Source organism: Hyla sarda, chromosome 5 (assembly GCF_029499605.1).
Source record: "Hyla sarda isolate aHylSar1 chromosome 5, aHylSar1.hap1, whole genome shotgun sequence".
In the NCBI taxonomy this organism is placed as follows: domain Eukaryota; kingdom Metazoa; phylum Chordata; class Amphibia; order Anura; family Hylidae; genus Hyla; species Hyla sarda.
In genome coordinates, this window is record NC_079193.1 from 372,068,460 (window position 1) to 372,091,028 (window position 22,569).

General features: G+C 41.9%; 1 protein-coding gene across 3 annotated transcripts in view; it reads right to left on the reverse strand.

Moving 5' to 3' along the window:
- COL22A1 (collagen type XXII alpha 1 chain) overlaps positions 1 to 22,569 on the reverse strand; it is a 395,576-nt gene that overhangs the window by 144,654 nt on the left and 228,353 nt on the right. For all 3 annotated transcript variants that reach the window (XM_056522812.1, XM_056522815.1, XM_056522813.1), the window contains 7 exons: positions 18,720 to 18,773; positions 18,457 to 18,510; positions 13,691 to 13,735; positions 13,537 to 13,566; positions 11,575 to 11,628; positions 5,300 to 5,353; positions 591 to 644 (listed from right to left, as the gene is read on the reverse strand). In XM_056522812.1, coding sequence (XP_056378787.1) covers positions 591 to 644; positions 5,300 to 5,353; positions 11,575 to 11,628; positions 13,537 to 13,566; positions 13,691 to 13,735; positions 18,457 to 18,510; positions 18,720 to 18,773 — 345 coding nt within the window. The remainder of the gene's footprint in view (positions 1 to 590; positions 645 to 5,299; positions 5,354 to 11,574; positions 11,629 to 13,536; positions 13,567 to 13,690; positions 13,736 to 18,456; positions 18,511 to 18,719; positions 18,774 to 22,569) is intronic.

Sequence of the window (22,569 nt, forward strand, 5' to 3'; positions counted from 1 at the left end):
TCAAGTAGATGGTGGACTGCACAAGCTAATTAACCAAGCAGTGACTTGAGCTGGGGAAGGAGGAGCCTGGACATGTGCTTGTGGCCATCTTGGATTCTTGCAGTTCAGCAGAGAGATAGAGGACACAGAGGAAAAAGCCTGTCAGGACCTGGTCCCAAGAGGGTTGCAGCAACTGAGAGGAATCTGCTAGCAAGTTTAGCAAGGTTCCAGAGCTGGCTGCAGAAAAGCAGGGAAGAGAAACTAAAAGGTGCACTGACCTGATTTACAGCCCATGGAGTGGAAACAGGGCACCCTAAACTTAAATACAGATAAAAGACCTTGATCTCCATTTTGTTGACATTTTGAGAAGTTCAGCCTACTCCAAGTAATACAGTGGAGAAGGACTCTGCATGGGCCCCATCAACTCAGTGTGCACAAACTGAAAGTACCCAATGGCCGCTAGGGTAAAGATAAAAATGGGCTGTTGGTGTTATTGTGGATGTATGCACATATTTTATTTGTCTGATTTTTGTGCTATACTGGACACCCCCAAAACCCTGTTGCATCTATGTATATACTGATATATTAAAATTGCGTGTCTCTTCACTCACCTCAGGCCCAGAGATGCCATCCACACCAGGTAAACCAGCCTCTCCTTTCTCTCCCTGTGAAAAAATAAAAATAAATTGTCCCATTAATCATGTGAGTAGCAAAACTCTTGTATGCCAATAGAGGATTCCTACAGATGAGTTACCTGGAGCCCCCAAGCAGGACACCCCCTGTGTCCTTCCTTACCTCATGGCTGAACATATCCCAAAATGTGTGTTATAGGCTAGGCAAGGCAGAGCTTCTCCGGGATAAAAAAGTTCGGGATGTGCAGGACAACGCGTTTCTAGAGGGGATTCCTCTCTTCATCAGGTCCCTCTAGAAACGCGTTGTCCTGCACATCCCGAATCTGTGTAACTAATATTGCCCTTGTATACTACTGTACATTGGAGAAATAAAAATTTCACACAGTATTGCTGCCGAAATAGTCTTTTTCATCCCAGAGTCGGATTTTGGGTCTGTTCCTTGCCGCGGACACCTGCAACCCACTTCCAGCCTGTATCCTGACCGCGTGCCAGCAGTGCCGACAAGTAGAAGCTCCCGGAACCCCGCCACACTCAGCCGCATCCCAACCGCCTGCCACCGGTGCTAAAATCGAGCGGCTCCCGGAATCTCGCCGCACATCACGTGCCAGCATCAGGACCGCCCGCCAGTGGCGCCGACAGCCAGCGGTCCCCGGAACCTCGCAGCACACCACTTTGAGTGCATCCCAGAGTTGTGCCTGAAATTTTGCACAACTCTACAAGGTGAGCAGCATTTCAATTTTTTTTCTACCCTTTTCTATATAAAGGTAACGGCACTATCAGGCGCCATCTCTGCGTTTTCTTTTTTTTGCATACCCCCACCAAAATGTGTGTTATTAGATGACTAGTTTGGAAGGAAAAACATAATTTTGCAGTATTCTGTTAGTGAGTGTGATGAGAATTGCAGCCTGTTTTGTGATTTTGTACTAAACTTGGAAAATTGGAGCCTTTTGCAGAAGTCAAGGTTAAAGGGGTGCTTTGCCTCTAGACATCTTATCCCCTATCCAAAGAATAGGGGATAAGATGTCTGATCGCGAGGGTCCTGCCGCTGGGGACCCCTGCAATCTCGGCTGCAGCACCCCAGACATCCAATGAACGGAGTGAACTCTGCTTCGTGCCGGATGACTGGCAATGTGGGCAGAGGCTCGCGATGTCATGGCCATGCCCCCTCAATGCAAGTCTACATCTGGCATGCCCCCTCCCATAGACTTGCATAGAGGGGGCATGGCCATGAGGTCGCAAGCAGGGTGTGGATGTGACGAGCCTTTGACGCTCTAAACGGCGGGTGCAGCAGGGAGATTGCGGGGGGTCCCCAGCAGCGGGACCCCCGCGATCAGACATCTTATCCCCTATCCTTTGTATAGGGGATAAGATGTCTAGGGGCGGAGTACCCTTTAAATGAAGGTGGAGATATTTGTACAGCACTAGTTTCTTCGTATGTGATAGACAGGGCTGCACCCCTTATACAATGTATTCGGAAAGTTTACAGACTCTTTCAGCTTGCTCACATTTTGTTTTGTTGCCCCTTGTGCTAAAACAAAAAAAAAAGTATAACATTTGTTTATATCCTTCCCCCCTATAATGGTAAAGTGAAAACAGAAATTGTGAGGTTTTTAGCAAATTTATTAAAAAGTTAAAGTAAAAACTAAAATTTGACATTGACATAAGTATTCAGACTCTTCGCTATGACACTAAGCTCTGGGGCTTCCCATTTCTCTTGATCTCTAGTAAAAGGTCTGAATACTTAAAGGGGAACTCCAGTACAGGACATCTTATCCCCTATCCACAGGTTAGGAAATAGGTGCCTGATTGCGGGGGGGGGGGGGGGGGGGGTCCGACTGCTGGGACCCCCATAATCTCCTACCCAGCACTCCAGCTCTCCCTATGCACGGAGCAACCTACGCCTCGTGCATGGCTTACTGTCGACCACCACACATATCGCCCCTTCATGTATCTCTATGGGGGAGCCAAGGATACAGCGTTTGTGTAACTCCGGCTCTCCAGCCAAATTGCGGGGGGGGGGGGGGGGGGGGGGTAGGTTGGGTCCCAATGATCAGACACTTATCCCCTGTCCTGTGGATAGGGGATAAGATGCTCTGTGCTGAAGTTCCCCTTTAAATGGGTACTCCCGTGGAAAACTTTTTTTTTTTTTTAATCAACTGGTGCCAGAAAGTTAAACAGATTTGTAAATAAGTAGAAAAGGAGTTGATCAGCTCACCTGAGCCCCCAGTGCACGGCAATCCTCAAAACAGCACAATAGACGAATGTAGCCAGCACATAAAATCCGAAGTTTATTGATATCTCATTATAAGTTCCATAGGCAGGTAGGGGAGTGCATCAGGCAATAGCACGTACAGTTTCCAGCTTGGAGAAGGGTCCCAACGCGTTTCGGGTCAAGGACCCTTAGTCATGGCATGGCGTGAAGGGACTCATCTCCAAGCTGGAAACTGTACATGATATTGCCTGATGCACTCCCCTACCTGCCTTTCTATGGAACTTTTAATGAGATATCAATAAACTCCGGATTTTATGTGCTGGCTACATTCGTCTATTGTGAGATTTGTAAATTACTTCTATAAAAAAAAAAAAATCTTATCCTTCAAGTACTTATCAGCTGCTGTATGCTCCACAGGAAGTTGTGTAGTTCTTTCCAGTCTGACCACAGTGCTCTCTGCTGACACCTCTGTCCATGTCAGGAACTGTTCAGAGCAGGAGAGGTTTGCTATGGGGATTTGCTCCTACTCTGGACAGTTCCTGACACGGACAGAGGTGTCAGCAGAGAGCACTGTGTTCAGACTGGAAAGAACTACACAACTTCCTCTGTAGTATACTGGAAGGATTAAGAATTTTAAATAGAAGTCATTTACAAATGTGTTAAACTTTTTGGCACCAGTTGATTTAAGCCCTTAAGGACTCAAGGCGTACCTGTACGTCCTGAAGTCCGCCCACGTTCTATAACGCGGGGCCATTGATAAATGGCAGAATCATTGATCAATGGTTTCCTATGAGAAATCAATGTGAAAGATCAGTGTGTGCAGTGTTATAGGTCCCTATGGGAGCTATAAAACTGCAAAAAAAAAGTGAAAAAAAAAATTTGTGAATAAAGATCATTTATCCCCTTCCCTAATAAAAGTTTGAATCACCCCCCTTTTCCCATAAAAAAAAAAACAAACAAACGGTGTAAATAAAAATAAACATATGTGGTATCGCCACTTGCATAAATGTCCAAATTATAAAAATATATTGTTAATTAAACCGCACGGTCAATGGCGTGTGCGCAAAAAAAATTCCAAAGTCCAAAATAGCGTATTTTTGGTCACTTGTTATATCATGAAAAAAATGTATAAAAAGTCTGATCAATACAAAAATGGTACTGCTAAAAACTTCAGACCACGGCGCAAAAAATGAGTCCTCATACCGGTCCGTAGGCAGAAAAATAAAAAAAAGTTATAGGAGTCAGAAGATGACAATTTTAAACGTATACATTTTCGTGCATGTAGTAATGATTTTTTCCAGAAGTACGACAAAATCAAACCTATATAAGTAGGGGATCATTTTAATCGTATGGACCTACAGAATGAAGATAAGGTGTCATTTTTACCGAAAAATTTTTTGTGTAGGAACGGAAGCCCCCAAAAGTTACTAAATTGCGTTTTTTCTTCAATTTTGTCATACAATGATTTTTTTTTTCCATTTCGCTGTAGATTTTTGGGTAAAATGACTGATGTCATTACAAAGTAGAATTGGTGACGCAAAACATAAACCATAATATGGATTTTTAGGTGCAAAATTAAAAGGGTTATGATTTTTTAAAGGGAAGGAGGAAAAAAACCAAAGTGCAAAAACGGAAAAACGCTGAGTCCTTAAGGGGTTGAATTTTTTTTTTTTTTTTTACCCCTTTAATATATTAGAAAATATTTTTTAATCTCTATTGTCACTGTTATTATGGGGTACTGAGGGCAGAATGATGGGGTAAAACAAGGAGCAAAAGAACAAAATGTGAACAAAATTCTCCATTTCTTTTTGCCTCTATTTATCGAGCATTTAAATAAATCCGCAGGGAATTTTGTTCCTGCAAATAAATCATTGTGGAACTTTTTTCGGGCTGTTGTTTCACACGATCAGCGGGTAATGGCGGCAGCTGTTCTCCGGTTATTTATCCTTTATAAAATATCCCGACACAATTTGTTCTCCTTTAACTATTCGCCCTGAAGGTGCTGGGAGCCTCAGGCGATGATCAGATCATCAGGGCTGTCAATATCCAGATAGCTTGATCATGAGCCTGAGCGTGGCCTTTCTCAGCGTGACCCTGGAAAATACAACTACAAGGGAAGCGGGAGGCAGCGGGGGCGGCGTTGGTGCTTTGAGTTTGTTCCAAGATGTACAAGTAGCATGGGATGCCCGCGAGGCAGCGCCAGGTAGGGGGTTCACTAACTAATGCAGAGTTAAAAGAAGCAATAAAAATATATAAATATACTGAGCAAAAAAGGGGCAAAAACTCAACATCTATACCAGTGGTCTTTAAACTGTGGCCCTCCAGCTGTTGTAAAACTACAACTCCCAGCATGCCCGGACAGCCGTTGGCTGTCCGGGCATGCTGGGAGTTGGAGTTTTGCAACAGCTGGAGGGCCACAGTTTGGAGACCACTGATCTATAGCACATTATATGTCAGTACTATGTTGTCTACTCACCCTCTGCCCTTCCAGTCCAGCAGGTCCAAGGCTGCCTTTGGGTCCCTCTGGCCCCTGAAATGAGAAGATTTTAGATGTATTATTTAATTTTTTTTTTATCTTGTGCCTGTATCTAAGCTAGAGGCACCCAACAGGGTACTGGAGCCTTTGTGTATTCCAACTGTATCTCATCTTCTATCCATTCAGTAGGCGTCCAACAGGGTACTAGACCCTCTATGTATGTCAAGTGCATCTCATTATGTATCCAGGTTAGAGGGATTCAAGAGGGTACTAGAGCCTCCATGTATCCCCAATGTATGTCATCTTATATCCAGGCTAGAGGCGCCCAACAGGGTACTAGATTCTTACTGTATCCAACAATATCTCATCTTGTACCTAGCCTAGAGGCTCCTAACAGAGTACTAAAGCCTTCATATATCCCGACTGTATCTCATGTTCTATCCAGCCTAGAGGCGCCCAACAGAGTTCTAGAGCCTCCATGTATGCCCATGGTATCTTATCTTGTATCAAGACTAGAGGTGCCCAACAGGATACTAAAGCCTCCGTATATGCCGATGGTATCTTATCTTGTATCTAGCCTAGAGGTGCCCAACAGGGTACTAGAGCTTTCATATATCTCTACTGTGTCTCATGTTCTATCCAGCCTAGAGGTGCCCAACAGAGTTCTAGAGCCTCCATGGATGCCCCTAGTATCTTATCTTGTATCTAGCCTAGAGGTGCCCAACAGGGTACTAGAGCCTCCATGTATGTCCATGGTATCTTATCTTGTATCTAGCCTAGAGGTGCCCAACAGGGTACTAGAGCCTCCATGTATGTCCATGGTATCTTATATTGTATCTAGCCTAGAGGTGCCCAACAGGATACTAGAGCCTTCATATATCTCTACTGTATCTCATGTTCTATCCAGCCTAGAGGCGCCCAACAGAGTTCTAGAGCCTCCATGTATGCCCATGGTATCTTATCTTGTATCTAGCCTAGAGGTGCCCAACAGGGTACTAGATCCTTTTATATCCCAACAATATCTCATCTTGTATCTAAACTAGAGGCTCCTAACAGAGTACTAAAGCCTTCATATATCCCTACTGTATCTCATGTTCTATCCAGCCAGGCATCAAACAGAATTCTAGAGCCTCCATGTATGCCCATGGTATCTCATCTTGTATCTAGCCTAGAGGCGCCAAACAGGTTACTAGAGCCTCCATGTATCTCAACTTAATTTCATGTTCTATCCAGCCTAGAGGTGTCCAACTGGGTACTAGAGCCTCCATGTATCCCAACCGTATCTCATTCTCTATCTAAAATAATAATATGCTGGAGCTCAAAAGTCTATAGATATTGGGGTAATTTATTTAATATGTATAAAATAACATATATGAATGTAAAATAACATACATAAATGGGTGGTTCACAGGGTCCTTGTGAAACCAACCCTTAAAAGAGCCACAAATAAAATCACATGAATATTGCACTGTGTCAATATTAAATATAGCCAATCCATAGAATACCACCAATTATAGCCACTAGTTAGTGGAATTAGATACAGTAGTCTATGATAGCTGAGCTGGGCTTATACGGAATGACTGGAGTAACTTTTATGATTCCACAATAAAGTGCATAACTCCAGATAATTGTATTATATCCAAGTAAATGTCTGTAACAGTTCCAGGCTTGGAATTAAGGTGCAATGAGTGACTATATATGTCTTATCCTGATATCGCACATTCCGGCACAGATAATTATTCAAACAGACAAGGTGTTGTACAGGGCGATATCTGCCCGATATCTCTTAGTCATAATATTGTCCGACACAGCGATAAGGAGATTATATTCAATCACCCTCCAGAGGAGCAATAGATCTGGTGCTGCGCCCATCTCACCTCATGGGGGCTCCGGGTGTCTGTGAGTAGATAGTTGCGCTGTGTATCTGTAGATGTTGGCGGCGCGGACGGCTGGATTAGCGATCCCCGTATGTTTTCGCTCTTAGTGCGTGTGCTCAGATCACTCTGATGACAGAGGATGGTTCCAGGTGATTGACAATAGCTCAGTAGAGGTGAATATTCATGGTAACGAGAAAATATCAAGGGTGGTATTACTAGACTTAGTATACAGTGCTAAAAACTGGACGCGTTTCAGATCCAACAATAGGTTCCTTCTTCAGCAGTAGTTATACAGTGGGGGTATTAGCCCTGGCTATATATAGGGAATAGCCCTCCCACTTATGCAAATGTTGGCAGAAGTAAAACATGGACTGGATCGAAATGTTACACAACACAATAAAACAGTAAATGGTTATCAACAGTGTGTGATCTTCAAAATTGTACCATAAGAATGTAAAACCAATATTATAAACAGAGATGCAGATAGAGATGAAAATAAAATAAAAATAAATATAAATAAACAATGGGATAATGCCAATAAATCCTATCATGACAAAGGTCATTGCAGACATATATTGTCTGGGTCTCACTCTATATATTCTAGATGTATATGTAAATAAGCAAATAAAGGTAAAAAATTATAATAATAATAATAAAAATGATAAACGAAAATAAAAATAGAAATAAAATAAACACAGGGAATAGACATGGAGGAAAATTTGGATGTACATTATCAGAAGAAACGTTGATGGATCCAAATGGATCTACGATGGGCCATCCCTAGGGATCCTACCATTATGAAGCAGAATCTAAAAAGCCCAACAACCCAAAGTCTGTATTTAGCCCTTTTGGAGCTAATGACTCAATTTCGTAGATCTTCCTAGACCCTATTCTTGACATCTTATTAATATAATTGCTGCCCTGGCAGTCTTTTTTAACAGAAACAATTGCCATGTACTTTAGTGCCATTATGATATTATTTAAAATGTAGGGATAGAGGGGCTTGTCATCTTTCTTCTTGATGTTGTACCTATGTTCTAGGATATGGGTTTTCAACGCTCATGACGTTCTCCCTATATAATGCTTATTACAGGGACATTCTATAATATATATTACCCCTTTGCTTGAACAATTTATGAATTCTTTGATTGTGTGCTTGAAGTTGTTGACTGAGGATGTGACAGACAGTGCCCTCTTTAGGAAATTGTTGGCCGTGCAGTTTGGGCATTGACCGCATCTAAAAAAGCTGTTTAAATCTGTTATAGTGTTTGGATTAAGTTTAGACCTAGAAAGTTGGCGAACTGTCGGTGCTACCTTTATACCCAAATTAGGAGCTCTTGTGTAGATGATAGGGGGTTTCTCAGGTAATATGTCACCCAACAATTTATCTCGGCACAAGAAGGTCCAATATTTGTAGATGATGGCTTCAACTTTTTTATGGTGTACATTGTAGGGGATAATAAGTTTGGGAGTATCGTCTGTTTGTGTAATAGGTTTTTCTTTCACCTAAAAAAAGGGTGGATCCTTCCAACTGACGTACTTTATCCAATGAATGTTTTAGGTTCCGGACTGGATATTTCCTATCCAAAAATTGTTCTCTTAAAATTTTTGTTTCTATCCCGAATTGTTCTGGGTTGGTGCAGTTACGTTTTAACTGATGAAACTGGCTTGTCGGAACGTTAAGCAGCCATTGGGGTAAATGACAACTTGTATGCAGTATTAAGTATTTTGATAAGTACTGCATATAATGTTATTTTGTTCTGACACCGAAATTAAAAGATCTAAAAATTCGACTGAACTGGCACTGATGTGGGGCTTGAATTGTAGGTTAAAAGTATTGGTATTAAAGGGGTACTCTGGGAAAGTTAAGAAAAATAAAAATGCCCCAAAGCCACCACAATACCTGTTATGTGTCCACGGTAGGTATCCATGTGGTTTTGGCAGCTCCTGTTGCCCCTGTTGTCTCCTAAAATACTTTTTTTTCCTTGTTTGCAGCACAGACTACCACTCCCAGAAGTCAGTGCAGTTCTGTGTAATGGTTGCCAGCCAATTGCTTTCTCTATCTGTGTGCATGTTCACACTGCAACTCACACACACTTTACAGGTCTTTTCATCCTTCCTCCAGCAATAAATCATGTTATGCTTTGAATGGCTGCAATCAGTGATAAGATCTACAGCAATCTTCACTCAGCTTCTCTCACGGCACACAGAGAAGGGAGGGGAGCGGAGCTGTGGCTGTGAAGCCAGGAATCACATGGTGCTCACTGACCTAGCCCCTACCCTCCTGTCAAGACACAGTAGTTGGATGGATGATGTTTTCCTCACACTTCTTGCATGTAAGTGTCAGCTGAAAGAGGAAAACTGCTGTATATAGCTAATGAATGATATTTAGACAAATACATAGATTGGCTATGAGTTTAGTTCCACGGAGTACCCCTTTAAGACATATAATAAAATCATCTAATTCCTGCTTGGCTCCACTCCATATGATTATTATCAATGACATTTTCTTCGTATGGAGTGGAGCCAAGCCAGAATTAGATGATTTTATTATATCTCTTAATATCAATACTTTAAATATGGTATACTTCATACAATATATGTCTGCAATGACTTTTGTCGTGCACATCACACTGATAGGATTTATTGTCATTATCCCGTTATTTATTTTTATTTTATTTTCATCTGTATCTGCATCTCTGTTATAATATTGGTTTTTACGTTCACATGGTACAATTTTGAAGATCACACACTGTTAATAACCATTGTGTAACATTTCGATCCAGTCCATTTTTTACTTCTGCCACCATTTGCATAAGTAATCAGTGGGAGGGCTATTCCCTATATATAGCCAGGGCTAATACCCCCACTGTATAACTACTGCTGAATAAGGAACCTATGGCTGGTTCTGAAACGCGTTCAGTCTCTAGCACTGTATACTGTCTAGTAATACCACTTATAGCTTGATATTTTCTCCTTATCATGAATATCCACCTCTACTGAGCTGTTGTCAATCACCTGGAACCATCCTCTGTCATCAGAGTGATCTGAGCCCACGCACTGAGAGTGCTACCATAGGGGGATCGCTAATCCAGCCGGCCCCGCCACCAACATCTACAGATACACAGCACAACTATCTACTCACAGACACCCGGAGCCCCCACGAGGTGAGAGGTGTGCAGCACCAGATCTATTGATCCTCTGGAGGGTGATTAAATATAATCTCCTTATTGCTGTGTCGGACAATATTATGACTAAGAGATATTGGGCAGATATCGCCCTGTACAACACCTTGTCTGTTTGGATAATTATCTGTGCCGGAATGTGCGATATAAGCATAAGACATATATAGTCACTCATTGCACCTTAATTCCAAGCCTGGAACTGTTACAGACATTTACTTGGATATAATACAATTATCTGGAGTTATACACTTTATTGTGGAATCATAAAAGTTACTCCAGTCATTCCGTATAAGCCCAGCTCAGCTATCATAGACTACTGTATCTAATTCCACTAACTAGTGGCTATAATTGGTGGTATTCTACCTATTGGCTATATTTAATATTGACACAGTGCAATATTCATGTGATTTTATTTGTGGCTCCAACATATTATCAGTTTACTTTCCTTGCATTTTTACACCGTGGGTATAGTTGTTTGGTTGGCTTGCTCAGTCTAGCCAGTGCCATTTAGTATCAATTTAGCTGTATCTGTTTTTTTACAATTTTTTGCTCATCCTGTATGTAGCCTAGAGGCTCCCAACATTGTACTAGAATCTTCATATATCCCTACTGTATCTCATGTTCTATCCAGCCTAGAGGTGTCCAACAGGGTACTAGAGCCTCCATGTATCCCCACTGAACAGTTTGTCATCTTATATCCAGGCTAGAGGTGCCCAAAAGGGTACTAGAGCCTCCATGAATGCCCATGGTATCTTATCCTGTATCTAGCCAAGAGGCTCCCAACAGGGTACTGGAGCCTCCATGTATCCCAACTGCATCCCATTATGTATCCAGGCTAGAGGAGCTCCAACAGGATATTAGAGCCTCCATGTATCCCAACCATATTTCATCTTGTATCCATTCAAGAGGGTATTAGAGCTTCCTTTACATTTACAGTTTTCCCCATCGATCCATAGACCCATCCATAGATCATCATTACATTCACACATAGAAAGTGTCATTTGATTCCAACAACTTAGTATGTTTGTTGCCAATGAGTGTATTGGAGATTGAGTTTTACTATGGAGCCCCACGGTTGTACCAGTGTGCAGCCAATCCATCCTGGGTTCACTTGGGAGAATCCATTATTGCAGGTGAGCTAGACATCAATGTTTTTTAATATCCTTTTCATTGTCCCTTTTATTGCCAAATTAAGCTCTGAAGAGAGACTTACTGGTGGTCCAGCCTGTCCGGCAAGACCTGGGGGGCCGCGAGGTCCAGGTGAGCCCTGAAAGAAGACAAAGCTATTGTATAATAAATATTAAACATGGAGATACATGAGGATGATACATCATCCCAATACTTCAGGATGATGACCCTTCAGATGTATTATACAAACTGATTATTGTCTATATAACACGTTATACAGAAAAACATGGCCTCGTCACAATTATATAGGGTCAGAAAGGTATTATAGTCTCAATAAAAGGATTAAAGGTAGGGTCACACCCAGCGCATCCGTAGTGTATTTGACACTGCAGATGCGCTGCCGGCAGTCACAAATCGACGGCAGACCAAGATCCCTGGTCCCTGTAGCTCTGTGTGTACATTCATAGTGGCCGATTTCCCACCGGCAGTCACGAGCTGACACACAGAGCTACCCGGCTGAAGCAGGGTAGCCCGTTCTGCCATTGCTCTGAGACTGCTGGCAGCACATCCGCAGCATCAAATACTCTAAAGGGATACTTCAGGGAACTCAAATGATCCCCTATCCACAGGACGGGGATAAGTGCCTCCGGTCTCCTTCTTTAGAGATGAGCAAGAGTGATGGGATGTTCAGCCAATCACCGCATGAGATGGGCCCCCCCATCTCAACTGGTGATTGGCTAAGCAAGCTGTAACTCCTGCTTATCTCCAAATATGGGTGCTGAAACACTCAGAAGTAAATTCAGCTTGTACAGCAGATCCCAGCATTTGGACCTGACACTGAAAAATATTTTCAATTGTCAAATAAATGAACCTATATTAGTAAATAATATTATTTTACTACCTTTCTGTGGTCTTTCATGCTTTCCTTCTGCTTATAATGCAAACTGTCTGCTCTGTTCTCTTTATTAGCCCAATTTACTGTCTGGTGTACATCCTGTAATGGACTTACTGTTCCTGTGTAGAATAAACTCCAGCTAGGAATTCAGCCAACTCTATCTCCCTCCCACATAATGCTGGCTGAATTCCCTGCTAGAGTGTACTGTGGAAGTCCATTACAGGATGTACACCAGGTAGGAAGCTGGACATCAAAAGCAGAAAGAAAGATCACAAAAAAGGTAGAGAAATAACTATTTACCTACATATGTTCATATAATATCCCAAAGTGTTACAAGGGTCACATAGCTATTGAAAAAATAAATAAATAACAAATAGAAATGTATTAAAGGGGTATTCCAGGAAAAAAAATAATATATCAACTGGCTCCAGAAAGTTAAACAGATTTGTAAATTACTTCTATTAAAAAAATCTTAATCCTTCCGATAATTATCAGCTGCTGAAGTTGAGTTGTTCTTTTCTGTCTGGTCATAGTGCTCTCTGCTGACATCTCTGCTTGTCTTGGGAGTAGAATAGGTTTGCTATGGGGATTTGCTTCTACTTTGGACAGTTCTCGAGACAGGTGTCATCAGAGAGCAATTAGACAGAAAAAAACAACTCAACCTTAGCAGCTAAAAAGTACTGAAAGGATTAAGATTTTGTAATAGAAGTAATTTACAAATTTGTTTAACTTTTTGGAGTCAGTTGATATATTAAAAAAAGTTTTTTTCCTGGATAACCCCTTTAATATTATTATTAAGTATTTGTTCAAATTTTTGGATACAAATATGCGTAGCCGGATACTGCTATGCATATAAAAACAGCAGGGGTTCTAGCTGTAAACCTATACTGTGGCCCCTTAATTCACAGGATTGCCAGCGACTAGACCGCAACCAATCACAAAGCAAATGCATATCCTAGCAAAGAGGCATCACTTTATGAGAAGGAAATACCCCTTAGTAAATCGCAGTAACCTGACTGTAAGTTTTACATTTACTTTTTTAACTAGCAAACAATATATGCAGTATAGTAAAATAAATGTTTTGCTTTATAATAAATTGCAAAATAGTAATATAAAAAAGTATAATAATATTATATGCCACAAACACCCTACCTGTTCTCCTTTAAGTCCTTCCTGCTGAACCTACAAAACAAACACGCAGCTTAATTTTGCTCAAGTTTTTTTTTTTTTTTTTATTGTTATTTATTTTTTCTCATTTTTAATTAAAATAATATTCCACACGAGGTAAAAAATATGAGACTCTTACAACACTTCCAGGTAGCCCTGGGGATCCGGCTTCACCTTTTCCACCCTATGAAAAAAAGAAAAGAAAAAAAAAAAACAAAGTTACATTTTCACTCATATACAACATAAAACCTAGATTTTTTTAATCCTTAAATTCATTAAAAAAAAGTATAATAATAATAATAATAGATAAGACACAAAGTTTTGCCAAACAGGAGTCTATAAAAACTGGGTGCCTACCACTATGGAAGCCATAATGGTAACAATTGTAGAAACAGATAGAATGACAGATGGATCATTTATATAGGCCCGACCCTTGGGGGGGGGGGGGATAGCTAGTGGCGGGGGAGTTGTGCTCCTTGCGTTGAATGCCAGTGGTAGCCAATAAGCCACTTTTCTTTATTCAAAGTACTTTAGATACAGAACTAGGAGCAGCAAACCGAACTATTGTCCCGGCTGAAGGAAAAGTCTAGAAATAGCTCTGGTTGAGGTCTGGTGACGTCTCTCCAAGACAGACAAGCAAACTTGCACTGTCAAAAGAGGTGACCCAAATAAATTTTTTGAAGAGACGAGGTACGTGCTCTCAAATCACCCAAGTGCAAGTAAAAAGTACAAGTGTTCTCACAAAAAAACGTGCACGAGGATGTGGTCCATCACAAGCCCTTCTCCAACAGGAGAGAGGCCCCCCAACAAACCAAACCCTTCGCCTCCAGGCCAGAATTGCAATTTTCCAGGTACAATGTCCCCTTTTGCCGAAGCTACTCGAAAAGTGTTCCTGGCGAACAACTAGGTGTTAACCAAGTTGCCACCTAGGAACCAGTAAAACCAGTTTGGCATTCCTGCCGAAGCAGAAATGCCATGGGACATGGAAGGGAAGTAAGGAACCTGATGGTCACACACACCTCCTCTAGACCGGCAGGAGGGACACCCAGAAGGGCAACCGCACCCTGACCAAATCCTAGTGAACATAAAAAGAACACAAACGTAAGCACAGACAAAAACATATAAAATAAATAAGTGGATGTGCACAGTGTGATACTGTCCGGACATCCGGCCGGATCTATAAAAATTCCTCTGCTGATCAATAGCCAGAAGGCCGGAACGCTAGAGATCCTCTGGGAAGTACCGGGTGTTCCTTTTCCATGGGCATGCATGAAAGGGACAGATGAAAACCCTCAAATGGCCATCTAATTTGGGTCATTGTGCCTGTTGGAAGCCAGATGTTAAAGAAGGACTCCAAACAGCACATTTTTACTACCCCTAAACTTGTTGTTATTATTACACACATTTTTTTTTTTTCCCATTTCCTGGGACTAAATTGGTAAAGTTCCTCCTTGAGTGCAAGTGCAAGAAGGCATGTAGAGTCTCCGAAGGCATGCGATGCTCCATTGGGAAAAATATGCAAATTAGCTATTCGGTAGAAGGACGGGAGCTTACTTTCTGGTGCCACTGTGGTGAGAGTGTGATGAGGGCAGATGGAATTAACCCCTCCTGAAGGTATGCTGCTAGATCCTGGGCTAGGCACGGGGGCAAATAATGACTCTGATGCCAAGTTACGGAACAACGGCAGCTTTACTGAGTCAGACAGAGGTAACAGTCTATACAGCTTGGCTATGTCCACAGAGGTGGCCAGTCTTGCTGGGACTTATGGTGGACTAGGACAATTTGCTGCAGAGCCACTCTGACTTGAGACAAATTGATTGAGACTGACTATACCCTGTTTGTAGCTTACCAGGTTTTGACATGGACCTGGAGGGTAGTGGACTTGTGGATCCGTGGCTGCGTGTTAGGCTTTAGGCTTCTTCTGGACTCCAGACACTCTCTGGACTTGACCTTACTGCACTCAGCTAAGCAGAAAGAGAGTGAGCAGAGGCTCCACCCAGGGCTTATATGGGGGAGACTCTGAGGGGTCCCATAGGTCACCCTGTAGGTCACTGGTACCTTCCTGGGCTACAATCACATGGCAACAGGTCTTAAAGGCATAACACATTTTATATGCAATACACTGTACAACACTTAGGAATTTACATAGGGTACAGGTGCAGGGGGGCCCAGGGGTCACTGTATGGAGGCTGCCTGACAGGGTAGCAAGGGTACAGGGAAGTAACTCCTGTACTGGGCCACCCCACCACCTATTGGAGGTTACATCAAGCCAGATGAAAAAGTTACCCGTCTGACCATTGTTTTGGGTATTGTGCCGCTCATCAGTACAGACCTAGCAGAGAGGCTTTTGTTGTGAAGTCAACTTCATAGTGGTTAAAGAACATCTGACGCACAGAAATCCCTTCCTACAGCCGGAACTTCTCATGATGCCTTGTCTAAGCATTCCAAGGGCATGGATGGGTATACATACTGTACAAGAAGCAGCAGAATACACCGGACCGTATCCATAGATCCTGTACAGGAAGCTGCAGAATACACCGGACCGTATCCATACATACTGTACAGGAAGCAGCAGAATACACAGGACCGTATCCATACATACTGTACAAGAAGCAGCAGAATACACCGGACCGTATCCATACCTACTGTACAGGAAGCAGCAGAATACACAGGACCGTATCCATACATATTGTACAGGAAGCAGCAGAATACACAGGACCGTATCCATACATCCTGTACAGGAAGCAGCAGAATACACAGGACCGTATCCATACATATTGTACAGGAAGCAGCAGAATACACAGGACCGTATCCATATATCCTGTACAGGAAGCAGCAGAATACACAGGACCGTATCCATATATCCTGTACAGGAAGCAGCAGAATACACCGGACCGTATCCATGCATACTGTACAGGAAGCAGCAGAATACACCGGACCGTATCCATACATACTGTACAGGAAGCTGCAGAATACACAGGACCGTATCCATACATACTGTACAGGAAGCTGCAGAATACACAGGACCGTATCCATAGATCCTGTACAGGAAGCTGCAGAATACACAAGACCGTATCCATACATCCTGTACAGGAAGCTGCAGAATACACAGGGCCGTATCCATACATCCTGTACAGGAAGCAGCAGAATACACAGGACCGTATCCATACATCCTGTACAGGAAGCTGCAGAATACACAGGACCATATCCATACATCCTGTACAGGAAGCTGCAGAATACACAGGACCGTATCCATACATCCTGTACAGGAAGCTGCAGAATACACAGGACTGTATCCATACATCCTGTACAGGAAGCTGCAGAATACACAGGACCGTATCCATACATCCTGTACAGGAAGCTGCAGAATACACAGGACCGTATCCATACATCCTGTACAGGAAGCAGCAGAATACACAGGACCGTATCCATATATCCTGTACAGGAAGCAGCAGAATACACAGGACCATATCGATACATCCTGTACAGCAAGCAGCAGAATACACAGGACCGTATCCATACAACCTGTACAGGAAGCTGCAGAATACACAGGACCGTATCCATACATCCTGTACAGGAAGCAGCAGAATACACAGGACCGTATCCATACATACTGTACAGGAAGCTGCAGAATGCACAGGACCGTATCCATATATCCTGTACAGGAAGCAGCAGAATACACAGGACCGTATCCATACATCCAGTACAGGAAGCAGCAGAATACACAGGACCGTATCCATACATCCTGTACAGGAAGCTGCAGAATACACCGGACCGTATCCATACATCCTGTACAGGAAGCTGCAGAATACACCGGACCGTATCCATACATCCTGTACAGGAAGCAGTAGAATACACAGGACCGTATCCATACATCCAGTACAGGAAGCAGCAGAATACACAGGACCGTATCCATACATCCTGTACAGGAAGCAGCAGAATACACAGGACCGTATCCATACATACTGTACAGGAAGCTGCAGAATGCACAGGACCGTATCCATATATCCTGTACAGGAAGCAGCAGAATACACAGGACCGTATCCATACATCCAGTACAGGAAGCAGCAGAATACACAGGACCGTATCCATACATCCTGTACAGGAAGCTGCAGAATACACCGGACCGTATCCATACATCCTGTACAGGAAGCTGCAGAATACACCGGACCGTATCCATACATCCTGTACAGGAAGCAGTAGAATACACAGGACCGTATCCATACATCCAGTACAGGAAGCAGCAGAATACACCGGACCGTATCCATACATCCTGTACAGGAAGCTGCAGAATACACCGGACCGTATCCATACATCCTGTACAGGAAGCTGCAGAATACACCGGACCGTATCCATACATCCTGTACAGGAAGCAGTAGAATACACAGGACCGTATCCATACATACTGTACAGGAAGCTGCAGAATGCACAGGACCGTATCCATACATCCTGTACAGGAAGCAGCAGAATACACAGGACCGTATCCATACATCCAGTACAGGAAGCAGCAGAATACACAGGACCGTATCCATACATCCTGTACAGGAAGCAGTAGAATACACCGGACCGTATCCATACATCCTGTACAGGAAGCTGCAGAATACACCGGACCGTATCCATACATCCTGTACAGGAAGCTGCAGAATACACCGGACCGTATCCATACATCCTGTACAGGAAGCAGTAGAATACAAAGGACTGTGCATATTTGTGCTGTCACCCGGCACATCCTTGGCTTGTCAACCCAGACACATTCTTCCTCGTTACAGGTGATGATTCATATGGTTAACTTTGGTTTTAAAGTTACTATGAAGCCATGAAGTTTTATTCAAACAAAAATAACATCATCTATATGGTTAGGACAAATAATAATGTAAGTGGCACTGCCATGGGGTTCACACTCACCCTCTCTCCTTTCAGTCCCTTTAGACCTGGCAATCCGATGCTGCCTTTTATACCCTGTGATAGGTGAAATTACTCAAAGGTGAGTGATTGGCAATGTTTCAAATATTATACAATAAAATTATAAAAAATTGTTGAAATTAAAGTATAGCATAAATTATTACTATTATTATTATTATTAATAATAATAATAATAATAATAATAATATATTAAATAAGACATTTCTGGACACATTATTTTTAAGTGAATAATAAAAATCACTTACCTCCTTTCCTTCTTGACCTGGCTTTCCAGGAAACCCATCAAGGCCTCTTTCACCCTATAAATACAAATGAGACATTGGATTAGAGCTCTACTACAGAAAGGGTCCGACAGGTCTATGTATTGGAACGCACAGTCAAAGGCATAACCTGAAGCTCCTGGCCCCCTGTGCACAGTCTGTAGAAGGACCCCAGATACCATGTGCCATATATGTTAAAATGGGTCAAACATCAGGGTCATGGTGCAAATGGCACCCAACCCCCCCCCCCCCCCCGCCTCATCAGTACATACATTAAAATAACTGCAAAAATGTATCAAAACCTGTAACACAAAGACTGAAAAATGTTATGTCACATAATTAAATAAGGGTAGAGGGGGAGGAAAAGAAGAAAAAATACTGGGCGCTCACTGGCGTAGTAGGTTCTGTACCTCTTGATAGGAAATAGAGAGATAAAAAGGATCTTACCACCACACCTGTGCAGTGGTACTGACCTCTAAGAGCAGTGCAGCGTATATGGCGCGGCTCTGGAGTAGTGTGGGAGGGATCGTTACAGCTTGCTGCTTGGTACCCCCTTGTCCGTTGTGCCCAGTGCAGGACAATGGAAATGGCTATATATGAAGGAAGTACAGAAAATACAGGGGGTTCTGTATCCCAAGCGCTACTGTTGGATAGAATCGATAGGCCAATAGGTACACAGGATGCTTTTTATTTCATTTGTATATAAAAAGTACAACTGAACAACGCGTTTCGGCATGCTCTCACGCCTTCCTCAGGTCCACAATAAAATTTTGTGGCATCCTGTGAGTGGGTTCCTGTGTCCTGGCGGCAACTGCCGCCAGGACACAGGAACCCACTCACAGGATGCCAGGACACAGGAACCCACTCACAGGATGCCACAAAATTTATATTGTGGACCTGAGGAAGGTGTGAGAGCATGCGAAACGCGTTGTAAAGTTGTACTTTATATGTACGAATGAAATAAAAAGCATCCTGTGTACCTATTGGCCTATCGATTCTATCCAACAGTAGCGCTTAGGATGCAGAACCCCCGTATTTTCTGTACTTCCTTCATATATAAATAAATAAGGGGAATGGAAACAAGTTAACCACATGTCCCTTTTCCCTCTATAAAGTCTTATAGCCAAGCAGAAGAGCTCAGAGTGATCACATGAGACATCTCCTCGCAGTTTTGCTCCAATGAGGATGGTGGGATTGACTTCTTGCCTCCTCGAGGAGCCTCTTGTATCCATTACTTTAGTTTTGTCAGTATTTGGGTCAGATGCCCTGTTCTGAAGGGAACCTGTCTGGATGATAAATTTCCTATGTGATCAGATCACCCGGTCTGTGCATTTCCAGTTAGGTGAAATTGAATCATGTCTCTCGGCATCAGATTTTTGCATTGCTTATATATTTGCTCAGTAATCTGATTAGACGATGAATATTGAATGAGTTCTGGGCACACTATAAAAATATTCAATCAACTTCATTATTAATAGACCTCTGGGATTGCTGATCCAGCGTTGTGCTTCCAAATGGACGCCCGTCTACTGGAGGAGCCAAAAACAGACATTTGCGGGAAAACCTATATTACTGAATTTTTACTTAAAAATGATACAGTGTAAGGTTTTATCCCTACTTACATTATAGTTTACATTTATTATAGAAGTATATAGCAATTGTCAACAGTTTCTGCCATAGACTTATGTATCCTACTATTTTACTATGGGGTCTGTCAGATTTTGGCCAAGATGTCTATGACTTTAACAGGGAAAATAATGCTGCATGCGTCACTATTATTACTATCGAATATTGCAGAAGTTGCAAAAGAGCCTCTGACTCATAAAGGATAAAGGAGACTGCGTGCCTACGGGAATATTCAAAACTAGATACGCTCATCCTTTACTTTTTCTTGAATTTAATTTAGAAAAAATCCAATTTACCATGATACAAATAGATACAATCTTACCACATGCAAGCAAAACCCTTGACGGGGGGCAATTCACATAATAACCTCTGGGTGTCCCCACATTGATACATAAGGTATAAACAACTACTGATATACAGTCTTATACCAGGCTTTTTTTTTCTAAGCTAGTGACACACATGCTGGGATATGTTGAGCCACTTTGAAAAGGTAAAGGAAGACCCCTATGTGGGTGTCAACCTAAATGACCCACACCCCCTGAGGAAGCTTTTAATAAGCGAAACGGTTGTTGGGGTCAGGTAGGTATGGTCTGACACTACACAGGGTGTGATTTTTATTTGTGCAGGTTGTCATTACTACTTTTGTTTCTTATTTATTCTTGGTACCTACACTATATTGCTAGCTAGCTTTCATTGCACTTCTGAGTGCGTTGGTCCAATTGTACCCTATTGGACATAAATCTATTGTTTATTTGCATCCTGCACTTTATTGTCTATGTCTTGTTGTCCTTACTTTTCTGTATGTGTCCTGGTGCTATCATTTCATCATGTATTTGTTTATGCTGACAATCATGTTCAATAAAGGTATATGATTTGTTTTTGTGCACATTTTTTGTTCTTTTTTTGGTGGTTTACATGTTGGGATATGTTCAGCAACCGTGAAAAGGTAAAGGAATACACCTCTGTAGGTGTCAACCTAAATGTTTGCACATGAATATTGCTGGACACTATACAGAAGTATTCTCCGCACTGTGGTGATATTTCCTGAGATGATTTTTCTAGGATGATGATCCAGTCCAACATTGAGAAGTGAGGAAAATGTAGCAAAGCTGAATAATTTATTTAGCTGTTTCTTTTGGATTAGGTTCACCTACTGTTCAATAAGCTGATTATTTTAGATCATATTAACCTGCTGTCCAATACGCAGCCACTTATGGATTAGGTTAACTTGCTGTTTATTTAGCTACTTAGCGGTTTCTTTTGGATCAGGTTCACCTACTGTCCAATAAGCTACTTCTTTTGGATCATGGTAACCTGAAGTCCAACATGCAACCACTTATGGATTAGGTTCACCTCCTGAACATCTGGATCATGTTCACATGCTTTCCAATAGGTTGTTTCATTTGGATCATGTTCACATGCTTTCCAATAAGTTGTTTCATTTGGATCATGTTCACATGCTTTCCAATAAGTTGTTTCATCCTGATCATGTTCACATGCTTTCCAATAAGTTGTTTCATCTGGATCATGTTCACATGCTTTCCAATAAGTTGTTTCATTTGGATCATGTTCACATGCTTTCCAATAAGTTGTTTCATTTGGATCATGTTCACATGCTTTCCAATAAGTTGTTTCATCTGGATCATGTTCACATGCTTTCCAATAAGTTGTTTCATTTGGATCATGTTCACATGCTTTCCAATAAGTTGTTTCATCCTGATCATGTTCACATGCTTTCCAATAAGTTGTTTCATTTGGATCATGTTCACATGCTTTCTAATAAGTTGTTTCATCCTGATCATGTTCACATGCTTTCCAATAAGTTGTTTCATTTGGATCATGTTCACATGCTTTCCAATAAGTTGTTTCATTTGGATCATGTTTACATGCTTTCCAATAAGTTGTTTAATTTGGATCATGTTCACATGCTTTCCAATAAGTTGTTTCATATGGATCATGTTCACATGCTTTCCAATAAGTTGTTTCATTTGGATCATGTTTACATGCTTTCCAATAAGTTGTTTCATCTGGATCATGTCCACATGCTTTCCAATAAGTTGTTTCCTTTGGATCATGTTCACATGCTTTCCAATAAGTTGTTTCATTTGGATCATGTTCACATGCTTTCCAATAAGTTGTTTCATTTGGATCATGTCCACATGCTTTCCAATAAGTTGTTTCCTTTGGATCATGTTCACATGCTTTCCAA